The sequence below is a fragment of the Trichechus manatus genome, unplaced genomic scaffold, assembly GCF_000243295.1.
Source record: "Trichechus manatus latirostris isolate Lorelei unplaced genomic scaffold, TriManLat1.0 scaffold00016, whole genome shotgun sequence".
NCBI lineage: Eukaryota > Metazoa > Chordata > Mammalia > Sirenia > Trichechidae > Trichechus > Trichechus manatus.
In genome coordinates, this window is record NW_004443952.1 from 169,291 (window position 1) to 191,651 (window position 22,361).

Consider the following 22,361-nt stretch of genomic DNA (forward strand, 5'->3'; position numbering starts at 1 on the left):
GGACCGCAGCTGCAGGGCCCGCCCCCAGCACCCGGGCGTCACTGCCCACAGCCCTTTCTGCGGGCCTCGGGGCACCCCGGGGGAGCGTTCACCCGTGGAATAGTCACAGGCGCTGCTCTGCGCCCGGAACTGTGCTCGCAACGGCGAGTGGAGGTGGCGAAACGACAGGGGCCATGTCCTCGGGGGGCGCACGAAACGGGGGTGGGGGACACCGACGAGAACCGGGAATCACAAGAGCCGGGTGGCAGGGGCTGTGCTCGGGCCGGCAGGACGCAATGGGATCGCAAATCCTGGCGCCCAGTCCTGTTATGGGGGCGGCCCACGGAGACTTCCCAGGAGAAATGGGATCTGGTCCCGAAGGACGAGTGCAAGGCTGGGGAGATGGGGGCGCGGGGCGCGGGGCGCTCTGCGTGTGTGGAGCTATGGGGATGAGGTCGATGGATGTTCAGGATGGAAGAGAAAGGGGCCCAGGAGACCGATAATGAGCAGCCAGAGAAGTAGGAGGGAACCCCGAAGGGTGTGGGGGAAGCCTAGGAAAGGAAAGGATTCTGGAAGGAGGGGCTAAGAGCCCTGTCAGGTGCTGGCCAGGAAGTAGAAACTGGGACTGGCTGAGAACATTCGGTGACCACGTCATAGGTAACCTTGAGGAGATGGTTCTGTGGAGGCTGGAGTGAGGAAGTGGAGGCTCCTGTGCAGACAATCTTTTCTAGAAGTTCTACTGTTAAAATGAGGAGAGAGAGTAGAAGCAGGAGAGAATTTAGGATGAGGGTCAAAAGAGTTTTAAAAACGGGCAATAGCACGATGTGTACTTAAAACACAGGCCCTGGGTTCAAGAGTTCCCACTCACTGGCTGTGAGACCTTGGGCAATCACTTAACCTCTCTTTGCCTCAGTTCCATCATCTGTAAAATGGTGATGGTGATAACAGTACCTGCTTCGTAGGGTTCATGTGAGGATTAGATGAGATGGTGCCTGTAAAGTACTTAACAGTGCAGCCAAACACAGAACTTTTTCATGTTCTTTTTCATTTTTATTATTAGAGCAGGTTGAGCATATTTTGAGGTCAATGGGAAGGAGTTGGTAGAGAAGGAGGCACTGAAGGCAGAGGGGAGGGAAAGGGCTCCAGAACTGGGAAGGGGAGACAAGTCTTGGGTGCCTCTGCCATCCCTCATTGAGGGGAGGAAGGAATGGGTGGGGATGCAGGGAAGTTTGCATGGTTGGGATGTACAGTTAAAGGAATGTCTTTCCGATAGTTTTTATTTTCTCTGAAGTAGGCATTGGGGTTATTTGCTGACAGTTCCAGGCCAGGGCTGGTCCAGGTGAGCGTGGAGGTCCTGATGGACACATCAGCCATAGCGTGCCCTGCCCTCTTTGCCAGCAGTCTCTGGCAGCCAGAGGAGTAACAGGTATGGCAGGTAGGGCACATGCCCTGGGTGCCACTTGAGGAGGAGCGCTAATGACCAGTTTCTATTGGCCATCATAGTTTCCATTGCCAGCTGTGTGAGATCATTCAGCAATTTAAAACTAATTGCCATAGGCACTATTTTCCGTAGATAGGCCCCTGCTGGCAGCTCAGGTATCTGTCCAGGGAAGGTGGGCAGCTGAAGTTTCCCAGGGTTAGAGGACAACATCTAACCTGCCCTGGCCACCTGTGAAGCTCAAGTAAAGCTGATGGATTTGAAAATACTGTAAATATGATTTAACATCTTAATCCTCTCCACTCGTTTTGTAGAACTAGAAGAGGAGTGGCCGTCATCTGAGGCCCTTTGGAGCTGTTTGCTTGGACCACCCACTATGCCACACTTTCACCCAAGATCTTATTTAGTCATCACAACAATCGAGTGAAGTAGGTACTATTATCCCCATTTTACACATGTAGAAACTGAGGTTCAGAGATGTTAAGGACCTTTTCCTATGACCCATAGCTAGTAAGTGGTGGACCCAGGATCCCAACTCACATGTGTCTGACCTCAAAGCCCATGATTTGAAACTACTATGAAAGTTCACAAAACCCTTCGTAGCTGCACAGCAGGGCTGGGGGATGTGTGGAGAGCATCTTCTCCATTTGAGGCTAGATGCTCTGACCCCCATCCCAGCTCTGTAGGTTGCTTTTGTTTCTCTTGTGTGGGGGCAAGAACACAGAGCTTGGAGTCTGACAGACCTGCCAGCACCTTGCTTCTCTGAGCCTATTTCATGACTGCAGAAGAACACCAGCTGGTTGTTCTGAGATTAGAAGGTAAAACATTGCCCGGCACATGGTAGACGTGCCAGGAGCCATAGTTCCCTTGGTTCACTTTTCCTGCAAACATGGATCTATGTCCCACTTGGCCACTCACTTGGGAGCTGAGATCAACTCCCTGTGAGCTTGCATGTATTTAGCGCTTTGTTCTTCTTAGGGCAAAGAAGCGGTGGCACCTGACCTGGGTGTGTGGCCACTATGACTTCCTGAGTGGGAACCGTGGGGGAGGGCCCTGAGGAGTCTGTGGTCCTGAGGCCTTGGGCCCAGAAAGCCTGCTGGGGACTTCAAAGGAGAGGAGGGCCCTGTGTCATCATAGATACTGATGGAGGAATACCCGGGGCAGAGTGGAGCCCTCAGAGGCCTTCCTGCTGTCTCTGGTTGCCTTGGTTGTAGGCTCCCAGAATCTTAGAGCCTAGAGGAGACTTGGAGACTTCCTGTTTCAACTCCTTTTTTTACAGATGGGGTAACCGAGACCCACTGTGAGGAAATGACTTTCACCTGAGGTTGCCCAGCCTCTCTGGATTGTGCAGAGCTAAAGCTCCTGGGACTTGAATCTTTGGACCTGCTTCCATGACCTTGGGGACTTCCACCAGGGAGGTGAGCCCCCAACCAGGGAATTCTAAGCTGCTTGGGGGCCCCAGGGAACACAGACCAGTCACCAGCTGTGTCTCTCTCTACTGAGGTGCCCCAGGGATCCTTGGTGGAGGAAGCCAGCAGCAGCCTGCGGTTCTCAGACAGGGGAACTCTAACTGTGGTTCCTGAAAGTCTGTGACACAGTTCTTTTTTCTCTCTTACTTGCTCTCGTGTTCTTTCTCACTCTAAAGAATAGTTGGACACTCCTGAAGCCTCTAGTCACCATCCAGGGGATTTTTTTCACCATGAAGGGTAATTCCTGCCCCATCCCTGCTGTGACTCAGCTGTGACGTTGAACCATACAAGCCAGAGAAAAGACGATAAAGTCATCAGAGACTCCCTGCTCACCAGAGAAGGTGGCCCAGGCCTGAACCCACTTCTCTCATCACATTCTCTACTGGGCTGGTCCCTGGCCTGGAGAAGCTTAGACAAGCCCTCTAGCAAGCCTGGGAACCCAGGATGGCCTCCAGCTCAGCCAGCAGCCCCCGCCCAGCCCCCGATGAGAATGAGTTTCCCTTTGGATGCCCCCCCACCGTCTGCCAGGACCCATCAGAGCCCAAGGCCCTCTGCTGCGACGCCTGTCTCTCAGAGGACATGAGGTGAGGGGATGGGGGAGCAAAGGGTGAGTGCCAGGATGGCACCAGGGAGGGGACGCAGACAGGAGGCGAGGGTGAGAAGCACTGGTGATGTTGGGCAGGTCACTTCACCTCTGTGGGCCTCAGTTTCCACACCCTTTCCTCTTAGTCCTCGACATTGTCCCTCTGCCTGTTGGTAAAAGGAGAAGTAGCCACAGGAAGATATCAGGTCCCTCAGGAGAAGGCCATCCAGTGTGGGGGCAGAGCCTTTAGGGCCAGCTATGCTACTTATGTGCTGTGTGGCCTGGTACAGATTGCTTAATGTCTCTTAGCTCAGTTTTCTTGTCTACAAAATGCCTGTAAAGCTATTTTCTACCTCACAGAATTGTTAGACGGTCCAATCAATAATGTCCCGAAACTTCTTTTAATAAAGAACGTTAACCCTCTTGGTAAATGACAACTTGTTATACAGAAATATATCTCTTTTCACAATAGCACCCATTACCTTGTACTGTTTGCTGAGAACCCCCTCAAATTGGACAAAAAAAAATACATATGTGTATATATATATATATATATATATATATATATTTAAGTAATCAGAGAGATGTGCTATCAATACCATCATCAGCATCTCCCCTTAACTATTATGCACCTACTGTGTGCCAAGTACTCTAGTAAGCTCTTTCCTTGGGTTCTCAGAGTAACCTGATCGGATGGTACTATCGTTCTCCTGTTTCACAAATGAGGACACTGAGGCCGAATAGAGAGGTTAAGTCAACTTGCCCAAGTCACTTTCCTGGCAAATGCACTCTTACGCTGTCACATACCTACGTACCCTCTGTGTGACCTTTGTTTGGGACATTACAGCTTAAGAAGGTGGGAGAAGTGAATCAGGCCTGTGAGAAGTTCACATATTGTGACGAAGGGGAAGGCTGTGTCTGGAAAAGGTCAGGCAGGGATGGTGGAGAAAAGCCTGTCTGGTTTTACCATCAAGGTGATTATTCTGGGTTCTCTTCAGGTTTTTGTGGTGGGTCTCTTCTCCCTGGCAGACAATGAGGAAGGAACTGGGAGGGTAGTGAAAGGGCCTGGGCTTGAGGCCAGAGAACTTCTGCCTCAGCTCCACTCCTGATTCTCTCTACCTTGGCCAATCCACTTGCCCTCCTCACCTAAAAATAGGCTAAATGGTTGAGCTACTGGCTGCTAACCAAAAGGTTAGCAGTTCAAACCCACCGGTAGGTCCGTAGGAGAAAAGATCTGACAATCTGCTCCGATAAAGATTACAGCCCGGGAAAACCTATAAGGCAGTTCTACTCTGTCCTATAGGGTAGCTGTGAGTTGGAATCAATTCACCGGCATACAACAACAATAACAATGGTGCTCACCATGGTTCAGACTCACTTGGGGAGCTTTTTAAAAACTCACATGCCCATATGTCACCTGAGTCAGAATTTGATACCCATCCTGGTTAAGAACCTCCAGGCTCTGAGGGCCCTTCATATTCTAACAGGCCATGATTATCTGTGATTACTAAAAATCAGAGACCAAAACCAGAAAGAAGAAGACCACTCTGTAAGGCACAGATCCACAGTCCTTATCCAAACCCTTGGGATCAGATGTGTTTTGACATTCAGAATTTTTTCACATTTTAGAAAAACAAGTCAGTGCATTATGTAATTCTTCCAGTGGTGACTGAGTCAGCGCCCTAAAATTAAGCACATTAATATTTCTGCAGTGAAACACATGAATATCCATACATAGTGGGATAAATAAGGGCTATAATTGCCTCCAGTTAATTCAGTTCGGGTTTGGCTGCCAAATAAATTCACGTCAAAACTATGAAAAAACATTTGACATTCAGAACATTGGAGGTTTTCGGAACAGTGGAATTGTGGACCTGCACGCTCATTGACATCGCCGCCATGCTGGGCAGCATCTAGGCTTTTAGAGCTGTTGGGACAGGGTAGTGCCAGGGAACTGTGAGTGCCCCACCCTGGAAAATGTGCTCATGTTTCCCCAGGAACAGCGAGGATCAAAGCTGCCCTAAATGCAGAGGGGACGACCCCCATTCTGCAAGCCCAGGAAACCTTCTGTCTCAGGAGAAGGTATGTTGTGCACCAGCAAAAGGTATAGTCCGTTCTCTCGATCTGTTCACAGTGAGGCCAAGTAGGCAGCAGCCCACATGGCCCCTGGCAGGTGCCTCCTTCCTTGTGTTCAGTCCAGACTGAATTCAGTTTGTAGGAGGTGAGGGGACTGAAGTTCCCAGAGGTGAGCAGTGTGCCCAAGGGCATGCAGCTGATCTGTGGCCGATTCAGGGTGAAAACAAGAATCTAGACCAGGGTCCACAAATTAGAGCCCAGGGGCCAAACCTGGTCCATCACTAGATTTTTTATTTTTAAATGGTTGGAAAAAAAAATCAAAAGAAGAGTAACATTTTGTCACATGTGAAAATTATATCAAATTCAGATTTCAGTGTCCATAAATAAAGTTTTACTGGAACACAGCCACGCTTGTTCATTTATGTATCGACTATAACTGTTATCACCCTGCAATGACAGAGCTGAGTGATTGCAACAGAGACTGTCTGACCCGCAAAGCCCAAATTATGTACTTTCTGGCCCTTTCCGGAAAAGGTTTGCAGACCCCTGGTCTAGACAGGTCTTTTTGTCCCTGTGTCTGCTCTCAAGCAGGGAGTATTATCTTACTTCTTGGACTCCCCCAAGCTGTGTTTCTAGAAATAAGAGATGACTTTGGAAATGTGAGGGACTAAAGAGACATTCTCAGGTACCACAATTTAGAACCTTGGTCCTTCAGAGCTGGGAGGACCTTCACAGGTTATATGACCAGTCCAGTGGTCCCCACATGCTGGCCAGAGCTGCTCTAATCCTACTAGTTCATGACAAAATGATAAAAATAAGGAAATCAGTGAGTTTTTAATGAAAATAAATTCTTTACCCAGAGATTATATTCTCCCTAAAAATGTTTTTATATAAATGAAACAATGGTGATAGTAGATGATAGAGTTTTTGGTAAAACCTTCACTTGGCAAAATAAAATGATGGCAGTCTTTATGCTAATCTCTCAATTCAAACAAACACAAATTTATATTGATCCATGGATCCAAATGTCTTTGGAACCACTTCTCTAAATCCTACCCTTGGTTTTGCACATGGGGCTCCAAGACCCACTGGCAAGTCTCCATGCTGAAGCTGCCCTATGGCCGGGACTTACCACTGGACCACCCACACTGCCCCCTTTATAAGGCACATGGCTCTTTCAGCCAAAGCTTCCTCTTTGCTACAAACTCTGGTCCAGGGGTCAGGGACCTGGCATCCTTGATGGTACTGTATAGTCCGTTGCATGGCCCAGGATGAGTCCAGTGCCCTGTTTGGGCCTCAGTTTCTCCATCTGTAAAATGAGGAAGTTACTCTGGCTCTGCAAAGCCCTTCCAGAACCTGTGATGTCCAGATTGTGGGTCAAGAGACGGCAGAGCGACTCCCCCTCCCCACCTGTTGGAGCTAGAAGCAGGCAAGTCTCACACCTCCTGGTCTCTCCTTGGCTCTGGACCCACTCATTCAGAGAGTTTGGGGGGATTTCCTGCCCCACTCAGAGCTGATTTGAGGATTTCCCACCCCGTCTCAGCAGCCCCTCCTCTACTAGGTCCTCAACTGGATAATAGCAAAAACAAAAACCAAACTCGTTGCCATCAAGTCAGTTCCAATGCACAGCAACCCTGTAAGAGTAGAACCTCCCCATAGGGTTTCCGAGGAGCATCTGGTGGATTTGAACTGCCGACCTTTTGGTTAGCAGCCGTCGCTCTTAACCACTTTGCTACTAGGGCTACAAGGGGATAATAGTAAAGATCAAATGCATTTTCTTGAAACTTTACACTTTACAGTGCAGTAATAGTTAATATGATAGACTGATCCATGGACTAGTCTCTGAGCCTCCTTGTTTGGGTGTCTTAGTGGGCGCACGGTGAAACTTGAGCATACCTATTCCTCTCTGTGGGCCGCAGCACTCCACCTGCAAGATGGAGGGGCTGGACAGATGCCCTTGAAGGCCCCTGACCACTTAAATGCTGGAAGGCTAGTGTTTTTTACCTTGTTTTATTCTTTTTCCTCTTAACGAAAGCAATATGTACAAAGTGTACAAATCTTAGATAATAGAGATAAGACATATTTAAATATCTTTAATCCAATGGTTTTAGTATTTTCAGCTTTATTCAAATGAAATCAGGTAAAAGTAGAAGGGCCCTGGTTACAGGGAAGCCTGGAGACTTGCCCTCTTAGTTGCTCCATTTCTTTCCCCAGTCCCAACCCCTCAGGGGCTCTGGGGGCTCATAGGGCCCTGCACAGCACAGTTTGAAACTTGCTGCTTTAAACCAGATGCAGTGACTAATGGTGGACTTACAGGCCTCTGTCAGGCTGTAAGGCACACAACAACAACAACAAATCAGGCTACAAAAGGAACCCTGGTGACATAGTGGTTAAGCGCTTGGCCACTAACCAAAAGGTCAGCAGGTGAAACCTACTAGCCACTTCAGGGAGGAAAGATGTGGGAGCTTGCTTCTGTAAAGAGTTTCAGCCTTGGAAACTTTATGGGGCAGTTTCACTTTGTCCTGTGGGGTTGCTGAGTCGGACTCAACTCGATGGCAACAGGTTTGGTTTTGGTTTGGTATCAGGCTATGGAGTGGGAGGGGTGTGGCTGATATTTGGGGGCAGAGGCCTTTTTGACGCAGGCCAGTCTCTGAGAAATGTCAGTCCCCCTGAATTCCCCACTAAATGCAGTCATCACTCTTATAGTGAAATGTTGGAGGACAAGTCAGTGGTCTGATCACCTGCACAAAGCCACACAGTGGAAATACCAGGGACTCCTTGGCCTCCTGACCCTGATGGGAACTTCAGGGGACTTTTGACCAGAGACAAGCAGCTGGTTATAAGTCAACACTAGGCATATGTGGTAATCCCTTAGTCTGTCTGCATCTGGGGCAGCCTGGGAAATGGAGGCGCTGGAGGGGCAGGGCTGGAGACCACCGAGCTGTGCCCATCCTTGCACACAACTTTCCATGCCATCTGCTTATCAGCTGTCCTCATCCCCTGACTTCATCAGAGTAATATCTCCCTAAGAAGTGCTCGGAGTCAGGGGCGATTAACTGATGTAAGCAGCAGATATGAAAGGGATTAACGGTGACCTAGTTGGAGACTTGGCCCTTGCCTGAAATGACCTTCCTTTAGAAGTGACAGTGAAGTAGGGTATGACCTGGTGGCTGGGAACTAACACTCAGTTCTGTCTGCCTGAGACCCTGTGAGTGGGATTGTTTCTCTCAGTCTCTTTCCTCTGAAGCCCATTCAAGAAGGTCAAAAACAAGCCGACATCTGATGCCAGTGGCTTAAAATAATGACACAACTCGTTCTAGAATCAGAAAGCAACAGAGTTTAAGCCATCTAGTCCAATTTCTGTTCTGTGCTGGATTCGTGCTAGGTGGTCTTATGTTCTTCCAGCAACATGGAGCCCATTACTCCATGAAATGACCACTGCCATCATGGGGGGACTCTAACTGGTGCAGTGTTTGCCTCCTTATTTTTACTGAGCTGAAGTCTGTCCCCCTTGGGGCACAAAGGACAAGTCAGCCTCCTGCCTCTGAGGTAGTCCTTCATATGGGGAGAAGCTGACCTCATCCCTTTTAAGTCTGTCCCCAGTTTCTGTGCATTTGGGTTAAATGTGCTCCCTTTTTATCTGTGCCCCTTATAGTGAGATACCTGGAAATAAACCCCGGAACTCTCACACTGTTGTAGCTTGAAAATCTGTATCTGTACCCCATCAATCCCTGGGACATTCTGTGTGATGGGTGGAGGTAATTTCCCTACTTTATGGATAGGAGGCATGCCTGGCCCAAAGTCACACAGTAAGTTGGAGGCAAAGCCAGGCTCGAACTCCTGCCTCCTAGGCTGGTGGTGTCTTCTCCTATATACTGCCTCCAATTGGTGGATCACCCCCTAATGTTTTATGCATGTTTAAATAGCACAGCCAGCCTTAAGTGCTGGTATCGACCAGGTGCTATGGAAAAACAGGAATAGGCAAGACTACTTTCAACCAAGAGGATCAGGCAGGCTTTCTGGAGGAGGTGGCACAGGTTGGCGGAGAAGAACCTGGCCCAGCTACAGAGGAGGGCAGGAACTGGTGGGCAGAGACAGACTGACCGGGTCCACCCCCTGACTACAGAGTACCTCCCCCTCAGCACTAGCTGAGGTGTGAGCAAAAATGGCCCCAAGGTGTCCAGACCTGTGCTGGCCTCTGTGCCTAGCCCAGCTGGGTGGGCAGTGCACGACATGCTGCAGACCCTCCATGCTCTGCACTGATGCTCCTGGCACCCTCTTATACTCACATTCTTGGAGGCTCATGGCTTCCCAAGTGGGGTCATCCCGCCGGGACCCCCCACTGACCCCATCACAAAGGTCCCTGGATAGCTAGGACATCTGGGAACACCACACACCCAGAGACTTCTCAGACACAGACAGAAGGACGAGTGTTCCCTGAGGGTTGTGATTTTATTTTCTCTGTTTCTTTTTCCTCTCAGAGGAAATTCCACTGGGAATTTTATTTTTAGCAGTTTCCAAGTAGTGAGGCACTCAACACAGGGGCTGCTTGTGGCACCAGATGCACACCAGGGTTCTTCCTCTGCAGCCTGAGCCGGACTCCCTCTCCCCTCCCCTCCATCCCTGGCTTCAGGTGAAGCACCCTTTGGTCAAGGCAAAGACTCTGTGATGGGGAGGAGGGACCCTGGACATGGACCCCAGGCCCCTGTACCCTACCTCAGCTTTGCCCCAAACTTGCATCAACTCTCATAAGTCACTGATCACCCCTGAGCTTCGGCTTCCCCACCCATAGGAGGGAAGCAGAACCTTAAAGCCCCAACCTCCTCCTCATGGTGTGTGAGCATCCTCCAGTGGGGCGGTGCTTACAGAGGTGTGGAGAAAGTGGCAGACCCTTGCAAGGCACATAACTATAGGACAGAAGACACAGATTCTGTCAGCTCCTTAGCACACAAGCGTCGTGTGACCTTGAGTGAGCCACTCAGTTTCCCCATCTGTGTCTGGGTGAAGCTCATCCAGCCCTGCCTGTCTCAAAGGACTGTTGTGGGGGTCCTATGAGATAACATACAAAAATAATATGTTCCTCTATAAATATAAGCTGTTTTTAGGAACTCAGTGTTCCTCACCTCACAGAGGAAATCCAATGGGAAAATGGAGTTTTATAAGATTAGTAATTAAGAGTTTGAGCTGTGAGAATTAAATGAGATACATCCATTAGGGGAAAAAAAAAAAAGATGCCACAAGGGCAGTGCTTAATCCTTAGGAATTATAATACTAATAATAATAATACCACTAGTAATAGCTAACATTTATTGAGAACAGTGTTAAGCAGGATGATGTCCCCCCAAGATGTCCACATCCTAATCCCCAGAATCTATGAATGTGTTACCTTACATGGCAAAAGGGGCTTTGCAGGTGTTATTAAATTAAGGATCTTGAGATGGGAGATGATCCTGAATTATCTAGATGGGCCAAATATAGTCACAAGGGTCCTTATAAGAAGAATGCAGGAGGGTCACAGACAGAGAGATTGGAAGTTGCTACACTGCTGGCTTTGAAAATGGAGAATAGGGCTGCAAACCAAGGAATGCAGACGACCTCTAGAAGCTGGAAAAGGCAAGGAAACAGATTCTCTCCTAGAGAGAGAGCACAGCCCTGCCAACACCTTGATTTCTGACCTCCAGAACTATAGTACATTTCTCTTGCTTTAAGCCACTGAGTTTGTGGTAATTTTACCAGCACTTACCTGTGTTGTCTCATTTAATCCTTATAATAACTCTATGAGAGGGTGCTATTATCATCTTCATTTTGCAGATGAGGAAACTGAGACACAGAGAAGTTAATTAACTTTCCCAGGGCTACACAGCTAGTACATGACAGAAACGGGCTTTGAACCCCCAATAGGCTGGCCCCAGAGCCCACACCCTTAACCCCTACAGCACTCTAAGGAATGAAAGACTGATAATGGACCTAGTGTGGCCTGGCTGGCCTCCGAAGCCTCTAAAGGCATCTGGAGTCTCCCCTGCCCCCTCCTCCATCAAGTTTGAGACTGGGCACAGCTCACACAGGCATCATAATAAGGATGACTCCTACACCCACATAGTGTTTTACACCCTGCAGCAGGCTTACTGCACACACAGCACCAGGGAAGCTCAACTGCCAAAACAGCACAGCCTGTTCCACCTGTGGGTGATGTCTAGAATTCCACCCCTAGAGTTTTATCACTTTCACCTTTATTGCTGTTCTGACTGTCATTTCAAGCTACTGTTAGACCCTTAGAACCTCACAGAGGATGCAAATCATGGACTTGTAGGGAATGTTAGGGCATGAGAGGTGACCCCCAGTCCATTCTCCCAGGACTTAGGTCCACATGGGACATCAGGCACTTCTGGGCTCACCCTCTGTCTTAGTCATCTAGTGCTGCTACAACAGAAATACCACAGGTGGATGGCTTTAACAAAGAGAAGTTTATTCTCTCATAGTCCAGTAGGCTACAAGTCCAAACTCAGGGTGTCAGCCCCAGGAGAAGGCTTTCTCTCTCTGTCGGCTCTGGAGGAACGTCCTTGTGATGCATCAGTCTTGCCTTGGTCTGGGAGCATCTCAGCACAGGAACCTCTGGTCCAAAGGATGCACTCTGCTCCCAGTGCTGCTTTCTTGGTGGTGTGAAGTTCCCATGTGTCTCTGCTCGCTTCTCTCTTTTATATCTCAAAAGAGATCGGATTAAGACACTATCCAATCTTGTAAACCTCATCAGTGTAACCTCATCACAGTGATAGAATTTACAACACATAAGGAGATCAGATATAACCTCATCATAGTGATAGAGTTTACAACACATAAGGAAATCACATCAGATTATACAATCATACAATACTGGGAATCATGACCCAGCCAAGTTGACAGATATTTTTGGGGGACAGAATTTAATCCATGATACCCTCCATTGTTCCCACATGTGGGGAGGCTACCTTCTGGGAGTGGCTGCATCATCGCAGACTCCCTAAAGCTGGCAAGGCATGGTCTCCCTGCCTAGGCCGCCCTCTGCCCTCCTCACTCCCCCAATAAAACGTCTGTTTTCTCTGTTGTGAACAGCTTGTCCCTAAAGCCTAGGGCAGTTTGTGGAGAGGCGCTTTGCTGGGCTGTGCTGTGTCCCAAAACAACTGTACTCACTGAGCCCACAGATCTCCGCTTATTTTACTTTTAAAGAATAGTGACTAGTGTGGCTTGTATGTGCTCAGCCCCAAATAACTCTGTCTTCTCCTTTTTCCCTCTAAATCACCCTTCACATAGCCCCATGTGACAAAACTCTTTTAAAATTAAGATATTGTTTACCTGCAATAAAATTCACTCATTTTAAGTGTGCAATTTGATGAATGCTAGTAAATGTATACAATCATGTGGCCACCACTACAAGCAAGGCAGCAAATGTACCAAAAGAGGGTCCTGGTATCCCTGTGCGGTCTGTCTCCTCACCCAAACTCAGCCCCAGGCAACTGCTCATCTACTTTGTGTCACCATAGTTTTGCCTTTTCTAACATTCGTAAGGATGGAATCATGCAGTATGTAGTGGCTTGTGTTTGGCCTGTTTTACTTAGCACAATGTTTTTGAGATTCGTCCATGTTATTGCATATATTAGTATTTTGTTCCATTTGATTGCTGAGTAGTATTCTATAGTACGGATATGCCACAATTGGTTAATCTATTCACCAGTTGATAGACATTTGGGTTGCTTCCAGTTTGGGGCTATTATTATTGGTAATAGCTGCATTGAGCATTCACACACCCATCTTTGTGTGGACATATTTTAATTTTCCTTGAGTAAATACCTAAGAGTGGAGTTTGTGGGTTGGATAGTAAGTGTATGTTTAACTTTATAAGATACTTTCATAGATTTTTCCAAGGTGGCTGTACCAGTTTGCACTCCTACCAGCAACGCATGAGAATTCCAGTTGTTTCACATCCTCACCAGCACTTGGTACTGTCAGTCTTTTTTATTTTAGGCATTCTAGTGAGTGGATAGTGGTATCTCATTGTGGTTTTAATTTGCATTTCTCTGATGACTAGAGAGGTTGAGCATCTTTTCATGAGCTTATTTGTCATTCACGTATCTCCTCTTGTGAAGTATTTGTTCAGATCTTTTGCCCATTTTTTAATTAGGTTGTGTATCTTATTATTATTCAGTTGTAAGAGTTCTTTATGTATTCTAGATACAAGCCCTTTTCTAGATATGTATTTTTCTCCCATGGGCTTATTCTTGATAAGAGATAGGGAGATGGTATGGGAAGAGCCCTGTGGCTGTACTGCTTCCTAGTTGGGCCTCCCTGGGCAAATTCCTTCCCCTTTCTGAGCCTCAATTTCTTCATGAGTAAAATGGGAGCAAAAAACCTACTCTGCCTACCCTACAGGGTTATTAGGGGCCCCAAGTGGAATTATAACCACAGAAACATTTTGTAAACCCTTCAGACCTATAAACAGGTTAACAGTATTGTCAAGTGGCACTTGAGAACTGAGTACCTTGTGTCACTGCCCTTGGACTGTGCATCATCTGGAAGGGAAAGAGGTGCAGGGCAGGCATGCCTCAGTTCAGGGTGGGTTGCCAAGGAGGGGTGCAGATGGGAATTGTGAGGAGAGGCCCCGTGGGTTTTCAGGAGGAGGGAGACATTCACTCGCACAGACAGTGTGTCCCGAGTGTCTGCTCTGTGCCGGGCACTTCCCTTGGCACTAGGAACATGGCTCTGACCCTCACAGAGCCCTCAGATGCCAAGTTTGCTAGCTAAGTGAACACAAAGGCTCTAGATGATGCATTGGCCTGTGGTGGGCAGGGGGTGGGGCAGAAGACTCCAGCTCTGGTCTGGGCTCTTTCCCTGGCCTTGAGAAGCCCTGGGTACCTCAGAGACAAAAAAAAAAAAAAAAAAATGGGGGATAGAACAGATGGTCTACCTCTAAAACTTCTAAGCTTAAATCTCCTCAAAGCTCAGAACCTTCTCCTACACAGAATTCCTGGAACATAGCTTTACTAATAATGACAATTCTTCAATAGTAGTCCAGCAATTTACAGTTGCAAAGTGTTTTCTCATACAGTTTATTTGATCCTCACAAATGAGATGGTCAAGGCAAGAGGTACTTTCCCTACTTACAGATAAGGACACGGAATCTAGTAAGGAATGGCTTGCCTAAGGTCACACAACTAAAACTGAAAAACAATACTATTATTATTAAGAGTACATTTTAAAAATGATGAACCAGAACTTTTATAGTTTGCCAGGAATTTCTCCAGCCATCTCCTTACGTCATTCACCCAGTGCAGGGGGACGTACTGTTTGACCAATGAGGATTTTGAGGCCCAGATTGGTGAGCAATTGAACTGAGATTATAGCCCCGGTCTCCTGACACCCAGGCCTTGGCCCTCTCCAGAGAACTCAAACCTTCTCATTCAGTTCCATGTCACTGTGAGGCTCCGTGGGGCAGAGACAACCATCATGGGCCCAGCACACAGAAAGCATCCAGCAGCCCAGCCCAGCGCCTGCCCTGGTGGGTCCTGGCGCTCTGCAGAGAGCTGCAGTGGTGGTCACAGGGATCCCAGTAGCTTCCAGTGACATGGTTCTTGTTTCCAGGACCACCCGGAAATGGCTGAGACTAGAGTTGGGTGCCCCTTTGCAGGCGTCGGCTGTTCATTCAAGGTACGTATCTTGAGTGTGAAAGTGTGAAAAAGATCTGTCCACTAAGGTCACAGACTTCTAGGTCTCTCCACTCCAGCCCTTCTAGAATTTTCTCATGATGTCAAGCTACTCTTCTGGATGTTCCCAAGCAACAAATCCTACTATTAAGTCATCTCGGTACTCGGGGAAGTTCTTCTTAGTGTCTTACCTGAGCATTGGTATTTGTTGCTGTTGTTAGGTGCCGTGGAGTGGATTCTGACTCATAGCAACCCCATATGACAGAAAAGAACTGCCCCATAGGGTTTTCTTAGCTGTAATCTTTATGGAAGCAGATCACCAGGTCTTTCTCCCATGGAGCCGCTAGATGGGTTCAAACTGCCAACCTTTGGGTCATTAACCCAGTACTTAACCATTTGTGCTACCAGGGTTCTAAAATGACCCCATGCCTCTCTGTGGTACTGAACCATCATTTTGCCCAAGGGCAGGGCCGGGTCGCTGCTCTGGAGGCTGAGATACATGTGGCTTCCCACGGGTATGTCTGATGCCAGAGCCTCCTCCTGAATCTCTCCCACTGCATACAAAGCCGCCTCCCCTTTGCGAGGTGAATGGGTCTGACTTCCCTTGGCGACCTTTGGTGCAGTGCTTTCCACTGCTCCGTGGTCCTTCTTCACCTTCTCTGTTTGCACTAACCAGCCCTGCTCTCTCTGCAGGGAAACCCAAAGTCTGTGCAGGAGCACGAGGCCATCTCCCAGGCCTCCCACCTAAATCTGCTGTTGGGTTTCATGAAACAGTGGAAGGCCCAGCTGGGCTCTAGCCAGGACTCCGGACCCATGGCCCTGGAGCGGAACCTGTCAGACCTGCAGCTGCAGGCAGCTGTGGAGGTGGCCGGGGACCTGGAGGTGGACTGCTACCGGGCACCCTGCTCCGAGAGGCAGGAGGAGCTGGCCCTGCAGCACTTCATGAAGGAGAAGCTCCTAGCTGAACTAGAGGAGAAGCTGCGCGTGTTTGAGAACATTGTCGCCGTCCTCAACAAGGAGGTGGAGGCCTCCCACCTGGCCCTGGCTGCCTCCATCCACCAGAGTCAGCTGGACTGTGAGCGCATCCTGAGCTTGGAGCAGAGGGTGAGCAAAGGAGGCAAGTTTGCCTTCAGGACCTGCACAGGGAGCCCCCTTTGCCCCTTTTATCTCTAGAGCAGTAGACCAACCTTCCTTCTAAGGGTTGTCTCAGTTGAGAGTATTCACTCCCCCATCAAAACTTCTCTCTCCTTCAGGGCAAGCACTGACTCAGATCTTATAGTCAAATTCAAACCCCCACATCCAATGCTTCAGTTCCTTTGCTTGAACTTCTCCTACGATAGGATACTCCCTCCCCAGGCAGCTCATTCCTGTGTCTTCCCTGCATTGTTCCTGGTCCTGCCTCTCAGAGCACCAAACAAATCTGCCTTCTAGTCCCTGTGGCAGCCCTTCAGAGGTGGGCAGTGATTATATCCTATCTGACCATTTCCTTCTTTAGGCTAAATGCCCCCAGCACCTTCACCCCTTTGCCAGAGCATGGTGTTTCATGCTGTCCTCGTACACTGGCTTAGTCTCTAAAGGATTCCGTATGCTCAGAGTGTGGTCCCAGACTCCAGGAAGTCCACTTATCTGGCAGTTCTTGGTTGGGTAGGACTGTCCCCTCTTTTGTTGCAGAGCTTGTATTTTTATTAACGTAGCCGGTCACCATGCTGGTGTTGCTTTTTGGCAGCAACATTACATCATTGTCTCATATTGAGTTAGGCCTGGATTTTGGTTGCAGCTCCACAGTTAAGTTGGTGGCACAGTAGTTAAGAGCTATGGCTGCTAACCGAAACGTTGGCAGTTTGAATCCACCAGCCACTCCTTGGAAACCCTATAGGCTGTTCAGCTCTGTCATGTAGGGTTGCTATGAGTCAGAATAAATTGAACAGCAGCAGGTTTTTGTTTTTTTATAGGTCTAGGCGAGTCATTTCCCACTCAGGGCGTCAGCATCCCCATCAGTAAAAGTAGGGATTAAATTGTCTTTAAGGACACTGACTTCCACTCCTGGCTTCCCCACCTGAGCACACCCAAGAATAAATTTGTGGCTTTGGAGATTCACTGGAGAACCTACCAGAAGGGCCAGGTGCTGAGTTTGAGTGACCAAGAAAAGCCTAGATTTATGTGACTCTTGCCCCAGCTAGAAGGTAGGCTCTTTGAGGGCAGTGACTGTGTCTTCATTTCACCAACAAACTACCTGCCTCTCCTCTTACATGCCAGGCACTATGCAAAGCACGGACAGAGAAGAAATGAGCATGGGCCCAGCCCTCAGTAGGTAGGGGAGACCATCTGGTAGAGAAGGCAGAAAAGTATGCTCATAAAACCATGCTAAGGGCTCTGTAAGAACACAGATGAAAGAGAGACCAGCTGATGTAAGACAGTGGTTGAAGCTTCCCAGAAGAAGGGCTATATGAGATGGATGCCTGATGGATGAATAGGAGTTGGCCAGTGACAAAGGAAGGAAAAAGAATCCCAAGCAGAGGGAGCAGCACATGCAAGGCATATTTTGGGCAGATCAGTCTCCATATCTTACTATCCCCACCCCACCCCCAAGCCAGCTGCTGGTGGCCCTGGCTGAATAGGCTTCCCTGCAGGTGGTGGAGTTGCAGCAGACCCTGGCCCAGAAAGACCAGGCCTTGGGCAAGCTGGAGCAGAGCCTCCACCTCATGGAGGAGGCCTCCTTTGACGGTACCTTCCTGTGGAAGATAACCAACGTCACCCGGCGGTGCCATGAGTCTGCCTGTGGCAAGACCATCAGCCTCTTCTCCCCAGGTAACACCTCCCCGGGGCACAGAGACCAGCAAGGGGAAGCAGGCCCACTGGGAAACAACCAGTGAGGGCCACTAACCCTGCAGTGATCACCCTGTGTCCCATTAGGCCGGTGTCCATTCAGGTCACCTACCACAGCCAGCAATTGTGCTTGGACTGTGGAGGGTAGGAGGGGAAGGAGCTCTCAGCTGTGGATAGAGAGAGCTGGGCTCAAGTCTCCACTGAGGGAGGTACACTAGTGGGCTGTTTGAACCTGGGCAAGCCCTTTCACCTCCTTGAGCTTCAGTCTCCTTCTACAAATGGAGATAAAAATAGTTACCTACTTCATGTAGATACTGGATGTGAAAGAAAGTGCAAATGTGAACCAAAGCTTTGTGCAAAAGAGAGGAATGTGGATGATGATTTTCACAGGTAAATACAGTGGAACCGTGCCCTCGGGGAGCCAGTGAGCTGAGCTAAGTGGAGAACTATGTAAAACACAATGTGCATTTGTATCTGACTGCTTCCCATATGAATGCCTGTTACGTAAATCTGGGAGGGTCTCATTCATTTCTCTGCCCCTGGGCTTGGCCTAAAGTAGTTACTCAGTCTGGCTTAAAGTAGTTACTCAGTAAATGAGTTTCCTAACTAGTTGATGTATGTTTGTATAACAATGCATGTATTTGTACATAACACACCCATGCCTGGGGATCAATATATGGCAGCACCATGTGCCATATGGGCAGCCACTGGACTTGTGATGCTCAAATCCTCACCAGGCTCCTGTTGTCTCAGCATCATTTTACCAACAATAAACTGAGGCCCAGGATGCCTAAGTCCCTTGCCAAGGCTGCACAGCACATTGGGAGGGGAGCCAGGACCCAGACCTGTGTGCTTTTCCTCTCACCTCACTCATGCGTGTCTAAGTGAAATGATGGGACAAGAAAGGAGAATGATGATTTTAACAACCCCTCACATCTGCCCATGTTCACCTGCTGATCAGATGTACCCAAGACCAGGAGGGCTAGGATTATTTCCCTTCTGCCTCTGGATTTTATAGAGGCAGAGACTGAGAGGCAGAAGGCCCTGGTCCCACTCTAGGCCCCGTTCCTGCCAGGGCAGTGTTGCTCCCCTCTGTAGGGCAGCCCTCTTCATGGCAGCGGAGGCCTCCCATGCTGCTTGTAGACCTCCCCCACCTTTCTTTCCAAAGAGGGAAAAGGCAAGCAGTGCCTCTTGCTTCCTGTTCTCCCAAAACATTAGGGGCAGAGATGAGTCAGATTGTCAGCCTGCCCCCCTCAGAGAAGCCCATATGATAACAGCTGCCGGAACCCACCCGCAGGATGGCCCTCTCAGTTCCCCAGAGAGAGAGCCCACAAGCCCCTGTTACCAAGGTCTCAGGTCCTCGCTCGACACGGCTATAGAGACACAAAACGGGTGAAAGTGAAAGAAGCTTAATTTGGTTGGTCAAAGAGAGGAGCACACCGGAACTTGCGTCGCCAAGATGGCGCCCTGAACAATGGCTGGAACAGCATTTATCAGGGGAAGGTCTTGGCAGGAAGGAGCAAGGTCGTTAATTGGTCTGGTCTAAAAACAGCATTCTCAGGGCGATTCTGTCATCTGTACTTGCTCAGTCCAAAATGGGGGGTTCTCTCAAACCAGATCTCAGGCTCAGACCCCTCACTTCTGAAATTCTTCTCTCAGTCTTGGGCTGCTAAAGTTTGGTTCCCTCTGGCGGGAGAAAAGTTCCAGGTCACCAAGAGGGTGGGGGTTGATGGTTCCGTGCATCTCAGGTGGGCCAGATTTGGTCTTAACTGGTTCTGCAGACCCCAGCCTCTTGTTTTTCTTACCTTGGGCAGGAAGTTGGCCGATTGCCTAAAAAACATCTGGAGAAACCAGTTATTAGGGGAGGTGGCTCATGCTACTCTACTTACAAGTTGGGGGTTGGTAATGGTGCCTGGAGGCTGTTGGCCTCACCCCATTGCTTAATCACCAGGGGATGTCTCAACCCTCAGGGCCTTGCCGAGGATGGTCAGAAGCTGAGCTGTCCCACTCTCCCCCAGCTCCCAGGAGGCTCTGGGCAGCAGGAAAAAAACATTGTTGGCAGGTAGGACGTCTGGCCCCTAATCCTGGCTCTGCCCCAACACACGGTGAAACCTTGGCCAGCCACGTCCCTGGACTTGGTTTCCCAACTGTAAAATGCAAGTTAGGCTATAAAGGAGACTGGAGAAACCCCGAGAGTATGGCCCCCAGACACCCTTTTAGCTCAGTGGTGAAGTTATCTCTGAGGTTAACCGTTCAGCCTGGGAGTGGACAGCCCTATAAAACCAAATGAGACTAACGAGGTACAGGAGTCCAGTGACAAGGGCCAGAAGGCAGAAGGGGACGAGGAAGCCGGTGATAGGGAACCCAGGGTTGAGTAAGGATATTGTTGATTTGTTGTGAGATTGTTAACCATTGTCATAGGGCAACACTTGTAGTAACTGTTAAATGAGAAACTATTTTGTTCTGTAAGCCTTCATCTTAAGTGAGAATAACAGCACAATCGGAAGAGTGTAGACAATGTCACTGAACTGTGCATGTGGAAATTTTTGAAATGGTGTATCTTTGGCTATGTGTATTTTCACCAAAAGAAAAGGTTGAGAAGTTAGAGGGTTGACATGTTGTGGGGTTGTTAACCAATGTCATAAAACAATATGTGTACTTCTGTTTCATGAGAAACTATTTGTTCTATAAGCCTTCACCTGAAGTACAATAAAAAAATAATAAATAAATAAATAATGCAAGTTAGGCTAGATCAGCAGTTCTCAAAGTGTGGTCCCAGGACAAGCAGCATCGGCTCCCCTGCAAACTTGTCAGAAATGCAGATTCACAGTCCTCACCCCAGCTCTACTGAATCAGAAACTCTGGGCTTTGCAAGCCCTCCAGGAGATTCTGGTAGCCAGTTGACAGTTGCTGGGCTGGATAACCCCAAGAGCCCGGCCCACTTTGACACTATGTAGGGTCACTATGAATCAGTATCGGCTTGACAGCAATGAGTTTTGGTTTTGGTGTAATGGAGAAGAACGCCAGGCTCTAGCCCCAGCCTTCTGAGTATTCAGCTGTTGACCTTGGGCATGCCTACCCATTGGGTCCCAGTTTCCTCATCTGCATTTTCCAGCTGTCTTTGCTGACTGTGGCTTCCACATTTCAGCTTTCTACACTGCCAAGTATGGCTACAAGTTGTGCTTGCGGCTGTACCTGAATGGGGACGGGTCAGGAAAGAGGACCCACCTGTCACTCTTCATTGTCATCATGAGGGGGGAGTACGATGCTCTGCTGCCCTGGCCTTTCCGAAACAAGGTATGGGCCTGCCCTCCAGGGAATGATGGGATGGGGTGGGGGAGCAGGGAAATACTTGGGTCCTAGTCCTGGCCTAACCATGAACTAGCTGTCTGTCCTGGGGCAAGCCGCTTGCCCTCTGCCATTACTGGTTTCCTCTTTCATAAAATGAGGGGCAGAGTCCAGATCTGCCAGCTCTATTCCAGCTAAAATGCCTGGAATTGTGTGCCCCTGAAGGGCATGTAGAAGTTAAATTCACAGGAAGGAGAGGAGGTGCCATGGGGCTAGCCTCAAGGCAGGATTTTCAAAAGAAGCCATTCCCTGCAGGTGAACTAGGAGCAGCCAGTGAATGGGGTGGGGGTGGGGGGTCAAGAATACTAGACTCAGCTCTGGTGGGGGAAGATGAGGGAAAACAGTGGGGTGGGGAAGGAGTGCCAGGTTGGTCTGTGTGTGAGTCAGCAGCCCAGGGGTTCTCAAATGTGCTGGGGAGATTTTTTAAATACCGATGACTGGGTCTCACCCTAGTAAACAGTGAAGCCCGACAAGGGGATTTTTCAAACCTCCCCAGGGGATTCTCACATGCAGCTGACAAGCAATGGAAGCTATTTCAGTTTCCCCATTGGCATCTTAATGACATGTAGCAGGGAAGAGGGTGTGTATTTTTAGTTCATCTGCTTCTTGCTGGTAGAGCCGAACTGGCGGGGGTGGGTAGAAACCTCATAGGGTTTCAAAGGAGTGACTGGTGGATTCAAACTGCCAACCTTTTGGTCAGCAGCCATAGCTCTTAACCACTGCACCACCAGAGCTCTGGATTTACAACAGAAGCCCCATAAATGTTTCAGGGCATTGATGGACAGCCCTTCTGGAGAAGGTCTCCCCGCTCTTCCCCTCTGCTTTGCCCCATGAGGTTCTAGGTATACTTGATAAATCAGAAATTTCAGAGCCATAAAGGAGCATTACAGGTTATTAAGTCCAGCCTCCTTGCCAATGCTTCCATCCCCCATTTAGCGCTAACAGCCAGTCAAAATGGACTCTGTGGC

At 48.9% G+C, this 22,361-nt stretch overlaps 1 protein-coding gene across 1 annotated transcript in view; it reads left to right on the top strand.

Moving 5' to 3' along the window:
- The first annotated feature begins 1,177 nt into the window (after window positions 1–1,177).
- The window catches only part of TRAF1 (TNF receptor associated factor 1), a 22,796-nt gene continuing 1,612 nt past the window's right edge, over window positions 1,178–22,361 (top strand). Inside the window, exons 1-9 of the mRNA XM_023727341.1 lie at window positions 1,178–1,405; window positions 1,732–1,845; window positions 2,697–2,835; window positions 3,063–3,470; window positions 5,467–5,551; window positions 15,158–15,223; window positions 15,913–16,323; window positions 17,850–18,027; window positions 21,194–21,342. Of these exons, the coding sequence (XP_023583109.1) occupies window positions 3,331–3,470; window positions 5,467–5,551; window positions 15,158–15,223; window positions 15,913–16,323; window positions 17,850–18,027; window positions 21,194–21,342 (1,029 nt within the window). The 5' untranslated portion in view covers window positions 1,178–1,405; window positions 1,732–1,845; window positions 2,697–2,835; window positions 3,063–3,330. The remainder of the gene's footprint in view (window positions 1,406–1,731; window positions 1,846–2,696; window positions 2,836–3,062; window positions 3,471–5,466; window positions 5,552–15,157; window positions 15,224–15,912; window positions 16,324–17,849; window positions 18,028–21,193; window positions 21,343–22,361) is intronic.